At 37.8% G+C, this 24,960-nt stretch overlaps 2 protein-coding genes and 1 long non-coding RNA gene across 4 annotated transcripts; 1 reads left to right on the plus strand and 2 right to left on the minus strand.

The window, feature by feature from the left end:
- Positions 1-547: 547 nt before the first annotated feature.
- LOC306904109 lies at positions 548-2,900 on the plus strand. The gene is made up of 4 exons (XR_013787605.1): positions 548-671; positions 1,523-1,593; positions 1,914-1,990; positions 2,398-2,900. It is a non-coding gene; the product is annotated as an uncharacterized lncRNA (long non-coding RNA).
- A 2,293-nt stretch (positions 2,901-5,193) lies between these two features.
- Positions 5,194-17,272, minus strand: washc2c (WASH complex subunit 2C). 2 transcript variants are annotated; one of them, XM_079472427.1, is made up of 32 exons: positions 17,089-17,272; positions 15,972-16,101; positions 15,696-15,860; positions 15,203-15,271; positions 14,960-15,133; positions 14,775-14,868; positions 14,616-14,677; positions 14,350-14,403; positions 13,940-14,044; positions 13,749-13,833; positions 13,568-13,633; positions 13,195-13,313; positions 13,037-13,106; positions 11,853-11,903; positions 10,974-11,123; positions 10,728-10,894; positions 10,540-10,650; positions 10,350-10,448; positions 10,082-10,177; positions 9,903-10,004; positions 9,564-9,736; positions 9,350-9,464; positions 9,024-9,227; positions 8,668-8,856; positions 8,446-8,568; positions 8,188-8,289; positions 7,677-7,745; positions 7,429-7,485; positions 6,842-7,048; positions 6,214-6,771; positions 5,964-6,138; positions 5,194-5,838 (listed from the first exon to the last, which is right to left on the minus strand). In XM_079472427.1, exons 2-32 carry the CDS (start codon positions 16,098-16,100, stop codon positions 5,699-5,701), a joined length of 4,080 nt encoding a protein of 1,359 aa, XP_079328553.1. In that variant the 5' UTR covers position 16,101; positions 17,089-17,272; the 3' UTR covers positions 5,194-5,698. The 2 variants fall into 2 exon arrangements, with proteins under 2 accessions (XP_079328553.1, XP_079328554.1); XM_079472428.1 differs by having other exon boundaries at positions 14,350-14,400; positions 17,089-17,261.
- Positions 17,273-18,062: 790 nt separating this feature from the next.
- Positions 18,063-24,637, minus strand: alox5a (arachidonate 5-lipoxygenase a). Its single transcript, XM_079472351.1, has 14 exons — positions 24,378-24,637; positions 23,246-23,444; positions 23,069-23,150; positions 22,455-22,577; positions 21,800-21,906; positions 21,400-21,572; positions 20,977-21,123; positions 20,634-20,837; positions 20,472-20,558; positions 20,191-20,369; positions 19,627-19,748; positions 19,263-19,363; positions 18,971-19,141; positions 18,063-18,783 (listed from the first exon to the last, which is right to left on the minus strand). The coding sequence occupies exons 1-14, from the start codon at positions 24,525-24,527 to the stop codon at positions 18,604-18,606; spliced, it is 2,025 nt and encodes a 674-aa protein (XP_079328477.1). The 5' UTR covers positions 24,528-24,637; the 3' UTR covers positions 18,063-18,603.
- Positions 24,638-24,960: the final 323 nt, after the last annotated feature.

Consider the following 24,960-nt stretch of genomic DNA (forward strand, 5'->3'; position numbering starts at 1 on the left):
GTATTTCTAGGTTTTGAATTTGTCTATGGACTTAAAGGTATAGTTCACCCAAAAATGAATATTCTTTCATCATTTATTCATCTTCATGTCATTCCAAACCTGTGTGACTTTCTTCTGCAGAACAAAAGCGAAGATATTTTGAAGAAAGCCGGACCAAACAACAATGGACCCCATTGACTTCCATTGTATGGACACAAAACCGCTGACATTTCTCAAAAAATAAATAAAAGAGTCATATTAGGGTTTTGAATGACATGAATGTGAATAAACTATTATATATTTTGTAACTTTCTTTTCATAAAACTTCTGCGGCAATCTGTCTATTTTTTTGCAGCGTGTCAAATGAAGTACAACTATTCAATCTCTTATTGAACTATACACACTAAAAAATGCTGGGTTATTTAATCTACCCAACCGCTGGTTTATGAAATGGTTTACCCATTATGGGTTATTTATATCAACAGTTGGGTTATATTTATATAATATTGGGTTATTTTGTGCAACTCATGCGTTGAGTTAAAATCAATCAACCCAACATACATCGGTTGACCCAGCACTTGGGTTGTTTGTGCTTCGAACGTCATCACATCGTCTCCAGAGTCCACACACCGAGTGCTCGTCACAGCAGAAAACCTGACTGATCATCCAGCGAGGCAAATAAATAATAAAAGGTTTGTGTAACTTATACTATTCACATTGTCTGTGTTGCGTTACCTGTTAAAGTAGTATCTTTATATTGTCGAGGCTTTGGTTTGGCTAACAACGTAGCCATTTAGCCATTATCATGGATAGCCTAACGTTACAGCTTATCCGTTTGCTCTGAATTATATTAATGAATTAATTAAACAAGTTCATAATGCCCATGGGGATGTTTATTGAGCTCACAGTCTAATTTGCCAGCTGGTTTCAAGCTAGCCAGGTGATTAGGCAGTTAACTAGTTTACTAGCCAACATGCTCTCAGTTAGTTGCTTTGCTAGTTATATTATTTTAACTAGCTATAAATGAGCGCGCTTTTTTACTGAAGCTTTTCATGTGAAGGCATAACACAGTGTTTGACTGATTAAAGTATGTAAAAAAACGGTGAGATAACCTGGTATGTCTGACTTAATGCATTTATGTGCATTTATTTAAGTTACGTTAATGTAGTTAACGTAATTTGACCGACAATAGATAAGAACAAATTCTTATTTAAAATGGGGGCCTGGCAAACGACAAGGGCCACTTGAGTGAGGGGTTAAGAAATATAAAATAAAAAGTATGGGAACCACTGCTGTAGCCACAAATATTCTTGTGAAGTAAAAACATAGACAATATACATGCATGCAATTTGTCATATGAATTGTATAAGGAGAAAGAGAGGACTGTTTTCTCTATATTTTGTGATGCTAAATAAAATGGCTGTTATCTTCACATTGGGTTACATTTTGCTGCTAGTCTGCATTGCTTTTGCATAGTGACATCTGAATAGTTAATACAATAGCAATTGTATTTTTGCTTAAGCTCTTTTTGTGTTTGTTTCAGATCAATGGACAGCTTTGTCATTAACATTTTGACAGAGTGGCAGCTGACAGACCTTGTCGACAAATTTAAAGGTAAGAAATATTTGTTTTCCCATCCACAGCATATCAAGTCTGCATTGCTACTCAAGCCCTTTTCAGACATTAATTCTTATTAAATATAATTTCCTCTTTTTCAATAGCTTCCATGTAATGTGTCAAAGTACACTCCAATATATGAATAGGGCACATGTCTTTTGTAGGCTTTCAGTGCTTCATTCTATTTTGTAGTAACAAATGATGGAATATGCATGATTATTGCTATATCTTCCATTTAATTACCCATACATTTTTGTTTTGTACTCCACTGTTGTAAAAACAAAGATGTCTTTATGTTTTCTATTTTTGTCTTTCAGAGGAGGGGATTGATGAGGAGAGTTTTCTTCTTTTAGATGAGGCTTAAGAACGTGTCCACACACACATGCATATCCAGGTTTGTTTTACTATACTTTTGTGGACAGGCATCAAATATAGCCTGACAGTATTATATAGCCCACCTATCTGACCACCTAACTCGGCTGCCTATCAGCCAGATAGGATAGTCAGATTTTCTGATCATGTTTATTGTAATGATAGATCATCAATAGATTTATGGCTTTTTAGGTCAATTGAGAACATATGATACAGATCAACGTTTTGAATTAGAGATGCACTGAATCTTTTCCAAATTAAATTCCAAGCTAACTAGACTTTATAATAAAACAATAATTTCTCTAGTGAGGACCAGGAAAATGGTCCTCACAATGTCTATATTTGAATTATTCTATAGTAGTCGGTAAACATTTGGTCCTTACTCACTCGCACTCTCTCACTTGCTCTTTTGTATTCTTTCTTTTTTAGCCTGGAATAAACATGGTGGAGTACCTCCATGAGGCCAAGGCATGTAAACCATACCCCCACATCCTGACACTTGGCAATGATCATGGTGAATTTCAGGTCTTTGTGATAATAGCTGGACAGGCCCTGGAACAAGTAGCACTGCTTCAGGACATTGATGTCTGCTTCAAGCCATTCTTTGTCTTTGACATTTAAATACCCGAAGCAGTGTGAACATGTCTGGCAATTCATACAGACGATAATATATGAAATCCCAGGAGGGGAGTCTAAATTAGTCAAGTTTATTCAAAGTAGAATACTTGCTTGCAAGTAGAGCTAATGGCTCTCAATAGCAACTTAGACTTTGAATTTCGTGAATTTGTTCAAGAGAGTTGACTGTTGGCATGTTGAATGTTAAGCCAGTTCATTCATAATTATTGTTTTGATAAGAATGTTTTCTACCTAAGTGATATTAACGCTATTGTTGATATTAATTAATGTAATATAATAAATGTTTTCTAAGATTCCATTGTTGTTTTGTTTTTGTATTTTTTATTGCATAATATATGCATAAATATAGCATGTATTCTGCTCTAGGTTTGTAGTTTAACAGTTTTATAGCTATGGGTAGTCTACTGCAATTTATTTTCTTAAATTGTACTGTAATGTGTTAGAATTATCTGGCATATGGGTTAATTTGACCCAGCATTTGGGTACACTATATAACAAATATGTAGTTGAATCAACCCAGCATTGTAGTTAATTTGACCCAGCATTTGGGTAGAATATTTAACTCATCTGTTGGGTTAAAAATAACCAACCCATCTTGCTGGGTCAAATTAACTACTGTTGGTCTGGTGCAATAGTGACCCAGCGGTTTGGTTATAAAATAACCCATGTTGGGTTATTTTTAACCCATCATTTTTTAGTGTGTATATACGTTTTACGACAGCTTTAGAGGTGTATCAGGTGGCCTTAACTTCCCTCTAAGCATCAAAACCTGCTTACAATGCAAGACCACACTTGTATGCAAGCAGTATTTCAAGCATGTTGAAAGTGAAATCTCCCAGTTACACAGTATCAGAACAGCTGTGAGGCTGCAACATCCTTAAGGTCAAAAGCGGCCACATACCCTCCAGTCTCTTAATCTTGGCCTTGACCGAGATGACCTGTTCAAAGTGTGACACGCGCAGCTGGAAGCAGGTGCCTGTCAGAGTTTCAATGAACAGCTCGTAGCGCACCACACCTAAATTGTCATCATTGAAAAAAGGTGGGTTTCTCTTGTCGGTCATTTCTGCACGGGGAGGCCAGCAAGGCTCAGGACGAGACAACAATGAACCCTGTCCAAGGTGGGGGAGTGACGGCTGTGATCCCACCTCTGTCACAGCACGAACACATCATGCATGAAGCTTGAGGCTGTGGACAAGAGACAGGACAAAGAGCTTTCAAATCTATGAGGTTATACCAACAAGAAGACAACAAATACCAAATAAGAGCATGCACGTCAAATGTTACGCTAACACTTTACAATAAGAGTTTGTTTGTTAAAATGAGTTAACATGAACAAACACCAAACAATACTTCTAGTTCATTTGGTGGTAAAATAATAATAATTGCTATTCTGCTATTTTAAACATTCTATAAATATACATAATAGTGTTTACTGTATTTATACTGTGCCACACCATAGGACACAATGCGCTATATTTGTCAACTCCTGATGTACACATTTTGGAAGAGGTTGGTTTGATCATTTAGTTATGTAATAAATAGTTAAAACCAAAAGCTGTATTTGATAAGTTAATAACCAACATAAACAAAGATTAATAAACGCGGTATGTTGTTCATTGTTTAGCTAATGCGTCATCTTATGTTAATGAACGAAAGCGTAACCATTATACAACACAAGAATTACTTTTTGTTTAAAAATCCCTTAAAATTCACACACTTTTGCGCTGAATTATGCACAACATGCCCAATGAGTCTGACGTTACACACTTTCCATTTAAAATCCAACAATTCTTATGTCGAAACGCAATACATTTTGTACAAACCATAAATTGACATCGTTTGGATATTTAAAAAAAGCTTTGTCACTTTTTCTTGTAAACAATCCTCCGGTGTCATCGTCTTAACTTAGTATCATGAGATCGGCTGTGAGCGACACCTGGATCTGATGTCCCAGCCCTCACACACCCCAAAAGGTAAAGGCTCTCCCTTTAAAGGTGAACGCGTTCGATCCTCGACAGTTACCTTACTGTATAAGTACAAAAACTAACTATACATGATGCTTTAAATCTCTTTTGGTGGCTAGTTGTTTTAGCAGAGACAGTCCAGCGAACTACTCACGGATGCCGTCGATTCACGAGTTCCTCCTCCTCCACCTTTGCAGTTCATGAAGTGTGAAACGTTTTCTTATTTTTCGAACCACGAGCAATTGCTTTTGTTCGCATGTCAAGCAGCTCAAAGGCCATTAAAACCATATATATATATATATATATATACGCGTGATGGGGACAGAGCCAGCCTCTTGCGATGCTCTTGATCGACTGTGAGCAGAACGAATTATAGTAGCCGTTGTTAAAACAAGATCCTTCTTCGTCCAATCGCAATAAGCGGTGGGCGGGACAACACGCTCGGCCCCTCCCTCCGTCTCCCGAATGTTCACCCTGGCAGCGTCAAACAATTGACTGCCTACAAGGGACTTTACGTTTCGGACAATAATACAAAACAGTGAACATGTTAAATGCGTGTAAGATTACAAGCTTGAAAGATTTTAAATACGACACATTATGAAAAGCAGAAAAACAGCCGTTTCTTCGTCAAGTGTGTGAATTTCAATGAAGACCTCAACACTCATACATTTCATAAAATATATTTCCTTTAGTTTCCAAAAATCATTTGACATGCGGCATGAGAAACGTAAGCTCAAGCTATAAAAACATCAACGACAGAAGACGGAGCACTTACGTTGGGCATAGAATTGGCACTACATTGGAAAATTAAACCCTACGGATGAGAAATGTGTCCAGTCTCGATCAAAACATAGTTTTAAACTAATCTCGTATTTAAAGTGCTGATGAAAGAGACATAAAACCGCTGCGCATCAACGCCAGTTCATGTCAGCAACATCATTTACCATTTAAATGACTTACAGATGCCATTCGACATTAACAGACATATGATCCTTTATTCTAGTTTTGTTTTTTCTAAAAGCTACTCATTTTAGTTTATACTATTAACAAACAGTGTTAGAATATGTCTACATTCTTTTAGTCCGTGAACTTTGCTACACAGTTAGAAGAAAACGGTTATGAAGTAGGGCTTAGTTTCCCCCAAACACGTTCAAGGGATCATCAAAAATATCGTGGCCTGTTTCCGCAGCCGTGCTGGGATCCTGGTTCTTCTTAGACTTGGGGGGCGGCTTTACGGTCGGTTTCGGAGTTGCAGCTGAGAAAATGTCATCTATGGGAATATAAAAAAAGGTCTGATATGTGTTTTGCAGAGTAGCACTTTTCATTTCATAGCAAATGCGAAGAATCACATCACGCTACATAGAAAGGGAACAGTGTTTGGCAAAGATAACTAACCCATGTCATCGTCAAATATTGATTTTGTCTCCACTTTCTTCTTCGCTTTCTTCTCCTTTGGCTTTGTGGTGGTAGTTAAGTCAGCAAAAATGTCGATGTCATCATCAAACAGACTTGCATCCAGAGACACTTCCTTCGGTTTCTTCCGGGGTTTGGAATGTTCTTCCACTTCATCCTGTAAAAACGAAATGATTAAAGTGAAAACCGAACATTAGCATATCACGCAAGTGAATCAAAAAAGGATTATCACCTGAAAAATGTCAGGTTTTGTAGTGCTGATCTCCATTTTAGATTTTTCTGTACTTTTTCCTGCTCCAAAGATATCATCATCGTCGTCTTCTAGGAAGGACATTGGTTTGGCCTTCTGCACAGGCTTCTGTTTCACCGTGGCAAAAAGATCATCCCCATGACTGTCAAAAATAGATGACGTCTGGTCTGTCTTTGAGGCTATGATGGCTTCTGTCTTCGCTTCCTTGTGGCCTTCCTCGGGAGGCTTTGTTTTGTGTTTTGAGGAGGGAGGAGGCTTTGTCAAGGGCGCGGTGGCAAAGAGATCATCAGAATCAAATAGGTCACCGAGACGTTTCTTCGGCCTGACTGCTCCATCTGGAATCCTGGCTGCGACAGGGGTGGCGACAGGTATAGTGAGTGCTGAAGGTCGCGGTGAAACAGGGTTCAATGGAGGGAGCGAAGAGGCCATGTCTGACTTCTCATATTGGCTTTCCCCAATCGCCTCTTCAGACTCCTGTGCTGCCAGATGTCTTGCTGCTCTCGTCTGAGGTCTCCGTCTCCCTGCACCTTTAGTGCGACTCTGAAGACCGAAGAAATAAATTAATTGTGTCTCCGTAAATAGGGTTTAGAAACACTCCTGTCTGACCTACCTTGTTAGCATTCTCAAGCGTGTTGACCTGAACCGGTGAGTCAAAGCTTAGGCCACTCTCACTGGAGGTCTGACGATCAAGGATGGTATCAGCAGGCCTGGCAGATGCAGGAAGGGAAGAGGACAGTCCAGGGACTGCAGCGACAGCTCCCGGAATCCGTGGAACAGTGCCTGGCAGAAGCCTGGCAGGGTTGACAGCTAAGCTAGCCTGAAAGAAAACAGACAGGTCTTCACATTTGTTTCACAACTTAAATCAATACAGACAGAAGCTGAGATTAAGGATGAGCAAAATGTCAGATGTAGAGTCCTGCATGAGTGTTTTCCGATCATTTAGACATTATTTGCAGCACTGGCACAAAGACAGACAATATTAAGGCAGAGATACAGGCATTCTGATATGCCCGAATATAATGTGAAAATGTTAACACGTCAGGAAATATTGTGTGCAGGCTGATGTGTTTTAAGAGATAACATGCATTCGGCGTGTGTTTCGCCCTGTAGAAATATCAGAGTCATGCAAGAGTTAAAAAGCTCCATTGTTGGAAGATAAAAAGAGAAGAGATACTGTATTTAGAAAAAATAAGTTACTTGAAGTTCTCCGATCCTTGAGGAGGTTTTTTTAGGTTTTAGAGGGCTTGTAGGCTCCTGTGCAATTAAATAATATCAATTATATTCAAGGCAACCAATAATAAAAAACTATATTCTTATTAATAGGGAGCAAAAATGTATGTCAAGTAGGTTTTATGTGAGCTAAAACCATATGTGTTTAAAAAGTAGTGTGTTTATTTTGCTAGTTTAGTAATTATGTAGTAAATGAAAATGTTTGATAAATATACCTTGTTTGATGTCAATGTTGGTTTGTTGACTTCATCTTTTTTAAGTTTGCTGTGCTTCTCTGCTACTTTCTAGATTGTAAATCATTTATAGATATAAAATATCAGTATAGTTCACTTTGCAAAAAACCCCAAACAAAAATCTGTGGTTCTCAACTGGTTATTTCAACACACGTATTTTATAATAAGAACCAAATCTGGCAACCGAATCTTGGTTTTAACATTTCTCAGTAGTTTTGTTCATGGTTTTGAAGGATGAGGGCATGTCACACAACCTGTCCATGTTGGCATTTGTGTTATTCGACCTCTATCTGGTGACAAATGAATTCGCACCTAAACATCCTAGAGTTGTTTATTATAAGTCAAGAGCAATTCACATGGGATATATCTCCTTATTATTTCTGTAGCTGCCTAAATGTTCTTTTTTCTTGCGAAAAACACACATTTTTGACACTAATTGAGAACCAGCACAGTTGAATTCACTTTTAATTCTCAAGTTTGAAACAAACAGTACCGGAGCAGCTTTAGGTTTAGATGAACTGAAGAGATCATCATCATCTTCATCCTCTCCGAACAGCATTGGGGCAACAGGTTTTACTGAGCTCTGAGACGACACCTGCGTAAATTAATTCATTTCTTTTTAACTATAGATTCAAATAAATACTTTTCATTCATGTTGTCACCAAAAAGTGAAAAAAAACTTCACACAACAGTCCAGAAACGTAATCACGTCTCAGATCGCAAATTTAGTTTTGCGTGTGATGGAACTCACAGCTGCTTTAGCAGATGATGAGAAGAGATCCACATCCGGATCGTTGTCCCTCTGTTGTGTGTGACTGAACAGAAGCTCCTCATCTTGAAACACACCTGTGCTCTTGATATGGGACCCATGGTCCTTAACAAAGCACAGCGATTGAACCCCTTTAATATATTAAACTCATACAAATCTACACTCTAACACAAAAACTGAATATATTTAAAACAACTAACTAACCATTAGTGTACTCTTTTCTGCAGGTTTGGAGGTTTTAGAAGACAGTATTTCACCAGAATTCTCATCTTCATCATCGTCGTCATCATCATCATCAAATAGACTCAGAGCTGTTTTTTTAGTCCTGGCCCCCTTACTGTCCATTGGCGGTGGACCCTCCTTGTATAGATCCTCGCCATCAGAAAGCACTTCCTGATTATTCAGTTTCCGTAGAACAGGCAGAAAGTACAGACATGTAATCCTTCAAGCGCTTATTAGAAGTTTAAAACAAAACATTTCTGTCTTTACAGAGGACAAAATTCGGACTAGTCTTGGTCTCGACTCTTTTTCTGAATTCATTTGAAAACGATCTCGCTCACCTTCCTTGTATCTTGCTTGCTTCCTAAAATGTCAATTCCACCAAAAAGACTAACTGCTCCTGCTGGCTTCTTCTTTATCTCAGTGTTGTTATCAGAGGATGGAACCGATTCCACAGGCTTCTTCTCGTCTGCCGTCTTGGCAGATGCTACGATGGGCAGAATGTCTTCTTCTGTAGATTCAAACAGGGAGGGAGCACCAGATGCCTGAAATACAGAAACACAAACACATAACAAAACAACTACACGCTGTTGTTCTTAGCTACTGGTCAATAAAGCAAAGTGTGTGTTGTTATATTGAAGCTTTCCTGGTTTAGTAAAGAGCTTACTTTAGATTCAGATGAAGCTTTGTTCGTTGGTGGTTTAAATCCAAAAAGCGGTTCTTTGTCTTCGTCATCATCTTCATCCTCAAACCGTAGAGACGCTCTCTGAGACGACTTCTTACTGCGAGGAAAAATAAAAAAAACATTTACAAGGAATTGTGCCTTACAACAAAATTAATTTCACCAGTTTCGTTTTTCTACTGGTCACAGATTCACAAACCTTGATTCCTTTGTGGCTGCAAACAGATCATCATCCTCATTCTCCACAAAAAGACCATCTTTTTGTGGAGCTTTGACACTAGGTAGCCTGGAGGGGGCGCTAACGCTTGACTTCATTCCACCCGGCTTTACCTCTGGACTTTCTTTGCTGGATTTTATGCTCATCCACTGATCCTGAAACAGACAGATATGATTCCTTTGCTTTTACCAAAATCGACATTCTACAGTTTTGTCTTAAGTGCAAACATAAGCATAGCACACAAATCTACAACAATCATGTACTTAGAAACTGCATTTTTACTGTTTTGGACACTAATATGAATATACACAACACAAATACCTGATCATCGCTAAACAGGGTGCTGGATACAGGTTTCTTGGGTTGTTGGGATTGTTTTTTTACCTCAACCGATTTGGACTTTGTTGCTGATGAAAAAAGGTCCTAAAAGATCCAAATAGGCTGTTACTGATGAACAGCGCAGATTAAAACAAAAGTATTTCAATTCAGGAGTCTCTCACCTCTTCATCTTCATCATCAAATATTGAGAGCGGAGTTTTACTGGGTTTATTCTGGTTTGCTGGCTTTGATTTACTTTTAGTAGCATTTGGGAATACCTTTATGAAAACAAAAAATGTGACAGTTATAGCAAATGCAAATACAGTGACAAATATGACGCGGCGACTTGTGACTATTCAATATATCAAACAAATGATGAGCCCTAATTGTAATCATAAGAAAACTGTAAAAACCGGAGCTGAAGGAAGAAGATGTTGAACTGTGCTATACCTGGGAGTCTTCCTCATCTGAAAATAAACCCTTGCTTTGGACCTTCCCTGATTCCTCCAGAACATGTAAAGATTTGACTGCTTCAGGTGGAGGTACATTCTAAAAGAAACCGATGCAAAAGCAATATATATTCATATTAATACATTCGTACAGAGCAGAAAGAAGGAGAGAGACGAAGAGAGAGTTATACCTCTTCAGATTTGGTGGACTCCTCACTGGTTGAAGGCTTGCGTTTCTTCAGTCCCTCCACTAGTATATTTTTTGTGCCAGGCCCGAACATTGAAATGGCACCAGCAGGGGGCTGCAAGCAAGTCCAGTCAATACAGTCAATACTCAATACTGTACGCAGATGGCAAGAATACAAAAATTAAACAAGACCTTTTTCTCAGGATGACGGGTTTCCTCCTCTCCATCTTCTCTTTTGTCATGCTGGGGAAGAATTGCACTGGATTTCCCACTAAACATAGAGCCATCATCATCCTCCTCTTCCTCAGCCTCCCCAAACAAGTCCACTGTCTTTTTTGGCATTTGCTTCTCTTTTCCAGCTGAACCCGAAAGATGAATAAAATACTTTCAGTTTCTCTTAATGACAATCATAAAGACATGATGAAAATAGACATTTACCAGGGGTGGATTTTGTAAGAGTCTTCCCGGTGAAGAAATCATCTCCATCATCGTCATCATCAAAGAGTCCACCCCCAGCTGGGGAAAGTTTTGGAGCTGCTTGTACTTTAGGCCTCACTGGGCTTTTATCATCTTTGCTCTCTAAAGAATCTGAATCGTTTGGTGTACCAAACAGGCAGACATGAAAATTACTTCCCTCATTAGAATCTACATTCACAATCTATGTAAAACAGTGTAGTACAGGGGTTCCCAAACTTTTCAGGCCGCGACCCCCAAAATACAGGGCCAGTGACTCGAGACCCCCACTATCCTCGGAGATGGTTAAAGTATACAAATGTTGCGCGCAAATGCGCATGATGACAACCCAAAAGAGCACAGTCTAACATAATACTATTTTACAGTAATTTTCTCATTACATTACTTGTTATATGTAAACTATGAACTATTATTACAGACGGTCGAATTTCACCGAACTGATTCGTGTGTTGATGGATGTTCCTCTTTTCGTACATGAGGTAGATGGCTTTCTGACTGCGGTGCTTCTCCGCCCTCCTCCGCCGGCCTCCCTGCGTTGCCTTTGGTCGATATTAATCAACGTTTCATTTCGACAAATAAGAATATCCTAAACTTAAAGCCTGAAAATCTGCGTGCACATGGGACCGTTTAACATGATGCTGTAAATGGACTTGCTGCACCAAACCTAATGTGGTTGCTAAAGTGACGTAATCTCCTCAGGGGTCACGATCGAGGGGGAGGAAATTCCTAAGGCGGATGGTTTTTATTTCCATGGTTTTATTTTTCACTTCCTCGCAGCCCTGTGATCCTACTTTGGAAACCCCTGGTGTAGTAGTATGCAACTATAGCACAGACAACACTCACCGGGAAAGATGGAAACAGCAGCAGTGGGGATTTTCTTAGTTTTTTGGGGTTCTAGAAAACAAAAAACAAGAAGCATGATGATTTATGTAGATTATTTTACGTTTCAACATCATCCATCTGATAACGTACAATAAAGTACAACAGAATCACTTTCCTTTATAGGCACCTATATCATCATACACAGCATAAACAGCAAAACTGTCCTACATTTCTTTTTTTACTATAACATTGTAATGTAAGAATAATGTAACACAATTGATATGCGTTAACATTAAATATTGGAAAGAAATGCACAATGGATATACTGACAAAGTTTGTTTAAGGAGTAGTTCACTTTCAAATTTCATGTAAATTCACCCACCCACATGTCATACAAGTGTTTATATCTTCTGTGGAAAACAAATTGAGGCTTATGAGGAAAGCTTTCCAGGGTTCTACACCATATTACGGACTTCAACGGGGGGCTGTTGGTTATGGTCCAATAATCAGTTTCATTGCAGCTTCAAAAGGCCCTACATGACACCCGCCAATGAATGAGGGTGTTGTCTAGCAAATGACAAGTCATTTTTCAAGAAAATGAAAAAAAAAGTACTTTTTAAGCATAAATATATAGCTTGCTCTGCCTCGGAGTGCCTCCATGTTTGCGTGTCCACAACTTCATTCTACATTATCACGTTGGAAAGGTCACGCAGTAAGGGGAACCTCCAATCCAGAGTTTACGAGTGTGGAGAAAGAAGGCAGGTTATGCGTCTTTGTGCAGGATTACTACTCCTTATAGAGTGTTCACACCAAACGTAAATGAAGTGTTAAGCGCGAGTGATTTACATGTTATGTCAATGCAAAGACGCCATGACCTACTTGCGGTGCCATTGGTGCTAATGACGCGCATGGCGCGAATTGAGTGTTCGCGTGATTTGTGCGAGTTCAAAAAATCTAAACTTTGGCGAAAAATACGCACCACGTTAACCAATCAGGAGCTTGCTGTAGTAGGGCGGTGAGCGAGCGGCAGAAGCCCATGACGCGAAACCGTGTATGTAACGAAGAGAATTTCACACGCGAATGATGCGAGTAAACTCAAAATGTTCAAGCGTCCAACTACACACGAATAGCGCGATTTACCGCGTTTGGTGTGAACGCTATTATAACGGCTGGTTGAACAGACTGTTACTTCTAGTAAATCATACCTGTTGTTCGCTTTGCAGTCTGTTCCCACTCAGCATGCTCTGTTTTGGGTGCATCAGAGAACAGATCTCCCTGAGAAACAAAACAATTATTTTTATCTGATCTATTACCACAGACGTCTGTGATTGATATAATTAACAAAAATATTTATCAAACCAACCTCATCATCATCAAATAATCCCCTGCCTCCACTAAACAGCCCACCCTTGCCTCCAAATGGAGAATACTCTTCATCGTCCATTTTTGGTGGTTTGAACATTTCATCCTGATCATCCTCCGCTGTAATAATATATACACAAAACCCAATGCATGACATTACTTTGTTTGTTAAGCAAAACTAGTCCAATCATGCTAGAAACCAGAAAGGAAAAAAAATAAACAGTGAAGTTGGTTTGATGAGAACAATATTGTCAATCTGTCAATATTTTCACATTAAATATGCAAACTTTAAATATTTATGTTTACATGCAAACTGCAACATATGGCAAGATATACGCTTCTGATAATTGAAGTGAACACAGAGTTGCTCATACCCTGAGGTTTTGTTTCTTTCTTTGTTTTACTCTTCTTCTGAGAGACGGATGGGCCTGATGACATGGCTTAGGAAATAAAAAAGAAGTGCATGCACATGACAAAGAAAACAAACTGAAAATAAAGATGGAAATGTTTGAAGTAAAAAAACAGAATCATTAATTGTATGTTCTTTGACTTTACATGTGCGATCAGCCTCTTGTTTGCTTGGAGTTTCTCCCTTAATTCTGGCTGCTAGTTCATCTGCAAATGATGGCAGGCCAGAGTCCTGAAAAAAACACAAGATAAGGTGTGAACTTTCAGCCTACAAATTTAAATCGGATTACAATTCTCTATGTTTCCAATTCTTTGTGGTTAGAAAGAAGGATATTAACCTTTCTGAGCTCGTCTTCATCTTTATCAGACCCTCCAAATATGTCTGAATCTTCATCATCTTCATTCTCTTCATCAGCATCATCATCACTGACAACGGAAGGTTTCTATACGACAAGCAGGATGTTTGTGAAGTAAAATATAGATTGAATCCACACATGTGCTGTGTGTAAATATAAAATAAAAGTATGCTGGATGTAAACGAATGTTTAAAAGTGTTATAAAATTGGCCAAATTATTACAATAAAGATTATGTAAATCTGACTAATCTTTTTTAGTCATCGTTTTATTTTTCTATTGGCAAACCCCATCTTTAAAGAAAATTATTATTGCCTTTAATAATTAAACCTGAACAGAAATCTTACTCACATACTTTACTTACCAATTTTTTACCAAAATATTAATCTCTTACTTTCTTTAAGTGCCGATGGACTTCATCGTCCTGGTCAAAATCTTCATCTGACTGCTTTTGCCATAGAATCCAAGGGGAAAATTGCACATAAACAAATATTAAGAGAATCTTTGCTTTTTATTTATTATAATGTTGGTTGCTAAAAAACTGAAAAATAAATATCATCGGATTAAAGTCTGATCAAATTAATATTTTTTTAATGCAAGCTTTATTTCTTTAAAATGCATATATATGTGTATATAATATACAACATCATCATCTCTCACCTCATCAGTGTCCTCATCCTCACTCTCAATGACACTGTCTCTGTCACTGCCAATAGACATTTCTAAACATAATGACAACAAACATGAGTTAAAAACAAGAAGTCTGTTTTTTTATCCTGAACATTATGAATAGGAATATAGTGAAACGTAGTGGGTCACCATCACTGGAGAGATCTCCCAGGCCAACATCATCCTGATCCATAAATGCTTGAGAACCAATCAAGTACGGCAAAGGCCTGTCCACATACAGGTCCTTTACACAGAAACATAGCAAGACACTTCAGCCTTTAGCCAAGCCATGAAATAGATTGTTATTGTCTAATAAGGATTCAATAATATTTTACTTTTGCTTCCAATATGGGCTCTACTTTCTCCGTTGCCTCCTCATCCTCAGACTCAGAGTTTCCTGCTTTAATGTCAAGCTGCTCGAAAGCAGATTCCAGAACCTTCAGACCGTAGTTCACCGCCTCCTGGACTTTGGGAATAAGTTCAGCCTCTTTCTGCTCTCTTGTCTTTTCCTTCAGAAAAATGCTTTTTATGAGATTATCTGATGCATCACATAATGAAAATACAGTAAAAAAACGTACCTGCTCAGGCTGTTTCTCCATTGTTTCAGGTTTTGGAGCAGACTCTTCAACCTCCTCATCATAAACTCTCTGATCAAAACATCACACATTACATCCAATACTACATTATGTGATTCTATTTGATGATTTTCATTACACACTCATTTTAGCTTGAAGCAGTTATCTGATCCCACCTAGAATAAGGTGTGAATGCTCACTAACAAGTTCCGAGCATTATTTTAAGGAAGATGGACAGCTCGTGGCCTTCGAAATGTGTGAATATCTATTAAGCTGTTAAACTAATTTGAACTCTTCCACAAATGATCACATGGCTTCAGTTGAAACTGAAGTTCAAGCTCAGGACCTAAATATGAAAGCTTACGAAAAGCTAGGCCTCAGCAACTTAACTGCCATTAATTTCTGTAAATGTCAAAATAAGCTTTGCACATCCATATACAAAGTGATTGTAATTTAATTTTCATATTTAGTCATGAAAAGAAAAGAACTGGCGTACGTTTTCAATGAACTGTGTGTTGGACAGCATAAGAAAGTCATTAAACACTGTGTGTAGGCAGCTGTCTGTGGCTTTAGTGTCCCGAATAAGACCGTCCAACTGCTTCTCAATGTCATGAGTCTTGGACAGCATCCTTTGAGAGAAGTCTTGCAGGAAATGTAGTAGCTGCACAGATAACACAAAAAGGTCTTTATCGAAAATCTTTACTGGGAGTCACACAGAAGTTAATACAGTATGAAATGAATTATGAATGCATTCCGCTTTAGGACTTCATACCCCTGAATCTGCTGCCAGTGACCAGCTTGAGCTGTTCTTCCTCATCTCTTCCAGTGTCCAGGGTCTCTCCCACACCTGCTCAGTCTCCCCATTATGAGTACTGGGACCATTCTCCATATAATTAGACATCCTGGTCAAATCGGAGCAATGCCACAGATTCATTCATATATCACCAGTGAAAATGCACTGCAAATGAAACTCATAAATATGAAATTAACCATGTCACTTTAAAGACCAGTATAACTTATGACTTTTGATGCTTAATGAAAAGACTTTGTCTAAGAGTGTTCTTACCAGGTCCAGAAAATACGATCAAATAACCCCAATGTTATCAACCCTTCACTGGCTACCTATTAAGTATTGTATTGACTTTAAAGTTCTTTTTATCACTTATAAAGCTTTAAAGGGTTTAGCCCCTACCTACCTAACAGAGCTTCTATCACACTAAAACCAATCACTCTCTCTAAGATCTCAAAACTCAGGACCTAGAATAACTAAATCCACCGAAGGGGGTCGAGCTTTCTCATACGTAGCCCCTCTGGAATAGCCTTACTGATACTATTCGAGGGTCAGACACACTCGCCCAATTTAAATCTAGATTAAAGACGCATCTTTTCAGCAAAGCATTTACTTAAATGCAAAATATGCTAAACGCCCGGGAGACTGCATTTATCAGATATTATTTACTAGAATAATTTAACTTGTTATATAAAACACCATGTAGTGTGATTGACCTTTTTAGTGTTTTAAGGTTTCAATTTTCCCCTGTAAAGCTGCTTTGGAACAATGCACATTGTGAAAAGTGCTATATCTATCAAATTGAATTGAATTGAGACTTCTCATGTGTTTACTGCCAGACGTATATAAAATAAAAGTCTAAGTACACTAACTATTTATCCATTAAATATTGATATTAAAAATTGGTACAACTGTGTCAGATGCTCTACTTCATAATTTCTCACATCGCAAACGCATTTAACACCGAGTTGCATTGATTTATTTGCTTTGTAGTGATTTCACCATTAATACGGTGTATGGTAGTTGCTGTCATGCAAGGTTAGCTGATGCGCTAGCAGCAAACTGAATCTATTCTGACTTCTGCAGCGCATTGATTTACCTTGTTTATAAATGATCCTCTCTAGTATTGTCTTCACTTCATATCTGAGGAGAGCAGCAGTGTGCAAGTGAAGCTGATCGCTGTCAGTCGTCTCGGCATTACTTCTTCCTCTTCCCTTAAGAGTTCCGCCATGTTCCGTCTGCGGAGAGTCAGCTGATTCCAGTCACCTGACTGAGACGCGCTCGTCACGGGAGCGCGCTGACCGATCTCAGAACAGCTTACGTTTCACGTCATGAATTTTAGGCTATTTTACAATATCCTTATGGATAACTAAAATGGATTAATAATATAAATTTTTACCAGAAAAAATTATGAATTAGTTTAATTCCAATTACACTGTAGGTAGCCTTTATATAATCGATTATAGTAATACACATTTGTTTATTTGATATTCTGGGTTATGCACATTTCCATTTGCACAAATTGTGTTGTTTATAAATGTCAGAAGGGAATAGGTCTGAATCCATATCTAGTTTATCAAGCATGCAATAGCAATAGCTATTTTGGGGTAAAAGCCACAAAGGAAAAGTACCCACCAGCTTCTTTGTGTAGGAAAACCACAAGGTTGAGGAGATGATGTAAGATTTGTTCTTCCCATTTACACGGATGCGGAACTTCCTCCCTACCACTTTCGACAGCTAAACATTTCCAAGGGCTTTCTAAAATCATCATTTATTTTTGGATATTATGGTACATTGCCCAAATGATCATGTATAAAACAAGGTTCTGCTTTTCATAGGCATTACAGTTATCTTTGTTCTACGTGTAATACATACATATTATTGGTCTTGCTTGTTAAGTAAAATTCTAAGCAAGCAATGAAAAGATTATAGCATTATTATGTGACATTTTTCTTATATTCATTTAACGGAGTTAAATAAACCACAGAAAAAGGAAATGGGAAACCACATGTACTCAAGTACACGGTATACAACTGGAGAAAAAAATCTATTGCAAAACCTTTTTTTCTGTTTAAAGAGTAAAGTAGCCTACGCAACTTATTTATTCATAAGAAATCATTATTCTTACACAAAACATTGTGGTTTTATTTATAGCAGTTTATTTAACATTTTAAAATTTGGGCTACAATATTATGAAATGTATTTTGTTTCCTTCTTCGACATTTGCAACCCTTCTTATTTCCTTCCCCCAGCATTTAACACATGGTTCTGTATTCCGGATATATATACATTCGAGAAAAGAATTAGGTGATTGAATCATGAAAAGTAAGTGTTATAAAACAGAACATACATAATAATTTGATGTGATGTACTAAAAAAAGAGGCATTAAAAAGAAGGGTATACGTCATTTTATAGGTAGAGCAATTATTATCCGATCATTTATTAAAGTTAAAAGTTACAAAGACTATTTTTATTTAAAATAAAAAGTATATGAACCATGCACCTGTATTTAAATAGGAAAAAGAGAGATGATGCATACAAATTATTCTTGTTGAATCATGAATGAATCCTGACTCTCTATACAACTCTGCTAAAGCATCTAACCCTCATGTGTCAGACAGCCACACTGTTTGGGATTCGGTCTGGAGACAGATAGTAGTATGGAAGCCTCTTGCCCTCATTTCGGTTCTTGATGACTTTGGTCACTTCTGCAAGATTCTTGCGAAATTTCACCATGGCCTCCTTCGCAGGTTTCTCAATGAAATGCTCATCATTATACATGCCTAAAAACAGCTGTAAAAATAACATTGATCAGTATGATAATGCCTTGATTCCTCATTATTTACATATAGCACAAGCAAGCAGTGTGTCCTCAATACCAGTCTGACTTTAAACATGTATTTCCTCAAAACAGCATGAATTCGAACATAAATTTATATTTATAAACGGTAATGAATCATATACCATATGAATATCCCACCTCATTTTCTTGAAACTGACTGAGGGCCCACACGGCTCCCAGATGCCAGCAGGAGCGGCCGCGATCAGGCAGACTCTCCACTATGTACTTCAGATCCACCTCTCCCTTTTTTGTTGGAGGAGGCTTTCGCATAGTTGGAGGGGAATTAGGAATCCACGAACACCAGTCATACTGGAGAAGTCACCGTTTTAGTTAAAGTTCAAAATTGGATGAAAGAGGAGGCTTTATAAAAAATAATATGTAGGAATGACATTTCAGTACAGCGTTTACAACAACATCTGTATCAACTCACCTGACCAAAGTTAACCGCAGCATGGTGTGCAGAGGCAGTGAATATTACCACGGTAAGATACTCCGCTAGCTGCTCTTTGGTTTGTAAAGTTTTGGGAAACTCTGCAAAAAGTAACATTTCATCATTACAGTTTTCATTCTGAGATCAGACATCAGGACGTGCTACACGTGTGCCTTTTATTTATACTGGAGTGTGCATTCAATATACTAGTTAGCCACCCAATGTTTAAGTTTAATATTCCAAACATGTGATAAAACAGGCAACTTTGCCAACTACCATTTAAGGAGAAATGTTTGAGACAATTGGGTTAATCCGAGAGTTCCTGATGTCATAAAAATATTGGATTTTCTTTTATTATACCTACCACAAAAGTCAAAATCCTGCATCCCAAAGCTGCAAACATCTTTAACAAACGCTTGAACCTCAACATCTTCCTGAACTGTGTCATCACTGTCGTAGTAGATGTTCACCATATCTGTCGCAAAGCTGTGAGGACAATAAATCAATAGAAAATTATTAACACATAATCATTGATGAGTTATCATTGAAGATGTTGAATCATTCACATCCTACAAAAAGTCTTTAAAAAAAGTAATAAAAATAATTCTTTCAATATCCTTCATTTTTACTTTCAGTTTGGATTCTGGGTTTAAAGGGATAGTTCTCCCAAAAATAAAAAACTCTTGCATCCTTTACTTGCATCCTCATGTCATTCTAAAACTCTGTGACCTTCTTCTGTGTAACACAATAGAAGGAGTTTTGAGAAATGTGGTTTTGTGTCCACATAATGTTTACAAAAGTTCTTTAAAATATATTCTTTTGTGTTCTGCAGAACAAAGAAAGTCATACAGGTTTGAAACGACATGTGGGTCAGAAAATGGTCACAATCTCCCTTTGATTAAAGCTTCTCAGACAGAATGAGATATACTTTGTCACAGCCTCCCAGACTCTGCAGCCATCATCTCTGTAGAAGTAGGTCGGCAGTTCCTCCTTGTTTTCCATGCCACGAGCTTTTATGGCCTCTGGGAAACACAGGGACTTGTAGGTGAAGGTCTTCATTGACTTCTGGACCAGTTCTACATGGCCTCCTCCACCCGTGCCATTAGCCTATGGCATATCCACACACATCAAATATATAACCTACATTGCTTCCTGAGATCTAATGGTGATGACAGGTAAAGGAGTTTGAAGAACGTCAGATTTGTTTACCTTGTCAAATAGTCCACACTCACAGATGAGTTGCTCACGAGCTTTGGTGTTAATAGCAATTGTGAAACGGATGTGAGGCAGCAGCAACTAGAGGAGCAAAGTATTTCCCTTTAGAAAAGCATACAGTGAATATTATGGACATGATCATGAACGTTAAATTACCTTAAAAACAGGGTGAACTGCAGGTAGTTGTCTGTACATGGCTATACCAAAGACCTCGGATATCAGATGCGTCCTAAGGAGATGCGTGACTGTCTGGTGTACGTGGAAGTCTGAAGATCTCACCCAGATCTTGGCCAGCATCCAGTCATACTGATCATCACTCGGGAGGAATATTGGGCTATCATTCCCTGGAGTTTGACCCAACTGTGTGAATGAAATAAAGGTCAATTTCAAAATTCTGTATGATCAGAAATGTTATTACAAAAACAGATTAAGATACCGTATTATAATTATTGGTATTGTTTCATTCACACCATCCTCGTGTTTTGCATAGTACAGATACCTGAATTGCAATTGGCATGATTTTGTTATGACCGTTCTTGTACAACAGGCAGATGGGGGCAGCCAAATACTGAAGAGTGCATGGGTCCGTAGAATTGGGTGTCACTCCATTTAATACCTCATAGTCAGCAATGAAGATGTTTCCTGCCTGAAAATCAAGACAAATTTGATATATAGGCAAAACTAAAGTATCAACCATAAAAAAAGAAATAAAAAATAGGTGATTGCTATTACTTAAGAGATGTGCTTTGCTTTAAAGAAAAAATTGTTTCTGCCTTAAAAAATAGACATGCCTGAAACGCCTCGTGTAACCACACCCCCACAAATCTATGTCAGATAAATCATGTATACACATTGCATTACATCTAAAACAAACGATAATATTAGTTTTAGCCGTGTGACACGACCCCTTTAAAAGGGGTACCTTGAGCTCTTCTTCAAGAGTGAGACCTCTCTCCAGGCTGTCCTCCAAAAGCTTATGTGTGACTGGAAACTTGTCTGGTATCTCAGTGCATTTTGTGATGACCACAGGATTACACCCATTCAGGAACTGGTATCCAAACATGAAATCCTCCTTCCAATGCTCCATCACATATTCTGTGGATTGGGCATAAAGACACATTTAACTTTTCTTTTAGTTTCATCAAATAACGTAGAGAAATATGAATGAACACAATGCAACATTATATTACAAATAGGATGTTTGTAGCTATGAAATGTGAGGGTAATGTCAAGCAATTCTTCATCACATATAGATAAAAAACAATTGTTGGAACGATCTGCCCAAAATATGCTGACAGCTAATTCAAGAAATAAATCCAAACCTGATATTGTGTTCTTTATTCTCATAAAAATTCGCTCAAAATCAGCAAAATCCGTCCATGAGGACTGAAACATGTGCATGAATTGATTTACACAGAGGTTCTCTATCCTAAAGAATAGAATACAGTTAAATATAGACCATTTATTATATTGCATTACACTCAAAATATATACAGACAAGACTGTACAATTTCAATGAAAAAAATTGCATTATCATCTTTTTATTTAAAATAATAGAAGTGCACACTTTTTAGAAAGACACTCAAACTATTTATGTCAACACCACAGTCTTCTGAACTCTGCAATTTCCCCTTTTTAACAGTCACAAAAACTTCGGCACGAAATGACACAATTGGTCAAGTCCTGTGGACATTTCGAATACCACGAGAACAGTGCGTGTTTCCATTTCGAAAAAGGTACAGTACATGCAAGTAGATGCAAACAAAGTTATTTTTGATGCATGCAAATATGAATGAGCACAAACACAGTCTCTATGGAATAGTCAGAAGATAACAATAATGAGATTTGCATTTACATTTAGTCATTTAGCAGACGCTTTTATCCAAAGCGACTTACAAAGAATTCAGGGAGCAATAAGCAATAAGCAATATGTCATACAAATAAAGGAATGCAAAGCCATTTCAAAACAAATCTCACGCTTTGCTGTAGTTGAGAACAAAGTCGACCCCTTTCTCGCTGTCGAACTGAATGTCGCGTGGAAGCTCGCTGTGGGCTTTGGCATCGATGCTCATAGGGAAGCCAGGGTGCCATTCCTTCCATCTTCAACATCAAGCACAACAAAGCCAGTTTGCATTATATCCACACTTAAGTCACTTCAAATCAAAATCATAGCATTCATTTAAATACAAATTCTGTCATTATTTATTCACCCTTGAGTCATTTTTTGAAGAACACAATATTAGTGGTAGACACACAATGGGAGTCAATGGGGCCAATATAATTTGGTTACCAACATTCATCAAAATATCGTCTTTTGTGTTCTGCAGAAGAACGTCATACAGATGTGGAATAATATGAGGGTGGATAAATGATGAACGTTATTTTTTCTTTTTTTGGGTGAACTGTCCCTTAAGGTTAGTCCAATGCAGATAACTAATGTAATTGGCTATTTTGGATTAAAAGCATGTGTTTAATGGGTCAAGCTAAAAATCTAACGCACTCATTATCTGTTACTCTTCAATACATGATAAAATCACATGCATTATACGAGGAAGTCACTTGTTAAGCTCTTGCCACAAGTTGCATCAAACCTGTATGCTTTCTGTCTCTGTTCCAGCTCTTTGCGTCTGTGCTGCTTCACGGTCCTGGTCTTATCTTGCTGTGGCAATCGAGCTAGAAAGCAAGCACTGAAGCATAAATATGATCTGAAAAATATGATTTAGATGTTGCTATGTGTAAATGGATAAAGCTGGTTCATCAGAACATACCCCTGCCGTCTCTGAGGATCACCTCATTGTCATCCACAAACCAGCGGAAGCAAGGAAACTCAATGTAATCCCCGTGTGGTGTTTTGACCGTGATGTATTTGCAGTACCAATCATCGTGCATCCAGTATTTCTTCTTTTCAATTTTGATCAGCTCGATTTCACCCAGGTCCTCTGAGACACTGACGTCATATGAATCCACCTTACAGTGCGTTGGGGGAGTGGGTTAGATACAGAGCAGGCAATGTCTTTGAACTTATCATACTCAGACCTTGTGGGCAGACTCACAATTTAGCTTGTTTTGAAAATGACTACATTTCTTTTTGAAATACGCACACTGTTCTTTGTATAAACATATTTTCTTTATAGGCCACTTTGGGAAATGTAAACAACGCTGTCCAACCCTGGTCGAGGGGAACTTTGGAGTTTGAACAAAATACAACCAACAGAACATTTCAAACGGAATCAAAATGTTAAATGAATATATCTAAGATTAAAAAATATATGTAAAATTATATAAAAAAATGAAACCAAAAATGCTTCTGGACCAGTCTATAATGAATGTATATTGACATTTATATTACATGCCATTTTGATAACATTTTGAAATCAAGCAGTAATAAATTCAACTCTCCTCCTGAATGAACATAATCATTACAGAGAAGCTTCCACCAACTGAAACAGAAAATGGCTGCTGTTTTTGTGATACATCTGTGCTAAAGTAAAAATTATTGTCAACCCCAGATGATTTTCTTGTTTGATAATAACTATTTGACATAACAGTCCACATTGTTTTCCTAAATGGTGTTGACACATTATTTGAGGCAGGCAAACAATTAATTTAGCACCAATATCCAAACATGGTGAACAACTTTATTACAGATTCAATTTATTTAACCTAATACCTTGCATACTATCTTTTTCAGCACTATAGAGTTTTATAGTCTATTTTGCCCCATTTCAGAAGAATCACTGCACCACTTGTGGTTTACACATCTTTTGGACAAATGTATTCAACAACAGCCATACAAGAATAAATGCCTAAGATTAAAAGTGCAAGTAGAAGACACGGATGTATTTCATGCAATAATCTGTTCTTTACCAAGACCTAAATAAACAGTACAAAATATCTTACCGCTCCTCTCTCAAAATCATTATAGAGGGGTTTATCCAGGAGAGTTCTCTCACTGCAGTGTTCAGATCCCACCATGGTCAGGTAAATGTAGTCATCTGTTCCAGCAAACCACTGTGTGCCAGTGGCAACAGTCACTGTGTAGTTGGGCATTTTAGCTGGACTGGAGAACAGTTCTTCCTCCTATGGACCTTTTAAGAAGAGTCTAAAAAAACACTGGTTCCTGTTCTCTCTCTCTCTCTCTCTCTCTCTCTAACTGACTCATACAAACATTTAAAACGACAAATGCCACAGCGTTCTCACATACTACACGGAAATGTGAGGTTGTGATCTTGATAACCATCGTGATAAACTTAACCAACAGTCTGTGTGAACTTTCTCATGCATTTGTTCTTTGATGAGCCGCTACAAGTTTTAAAGTATTTATTTTAGTAGTATGCATTTTAAACATGTTAAATGCACATGCAATAAAATCCTATAACAAGCACTAATCATTGGCTTCTCTTAATACTTGAATCACTTATACTGCGCTTGTTATGCACGTCAGATATTTTAGTCCCTCTGGGATTGTAAAAGTGTTACTCTG

The sequence above is a fragment of the Barbatula barbatula genome (genome assembly GCF_947034865.1).
Source record: "Barbatula barbatula genome assembly, chromosome: 14".
NCBI lineage: Eukaryota > Metazoa > Chordata > Actinopteri > Cypriniformes > Nemacheilidae > Barbatula > Barbatula barbatula.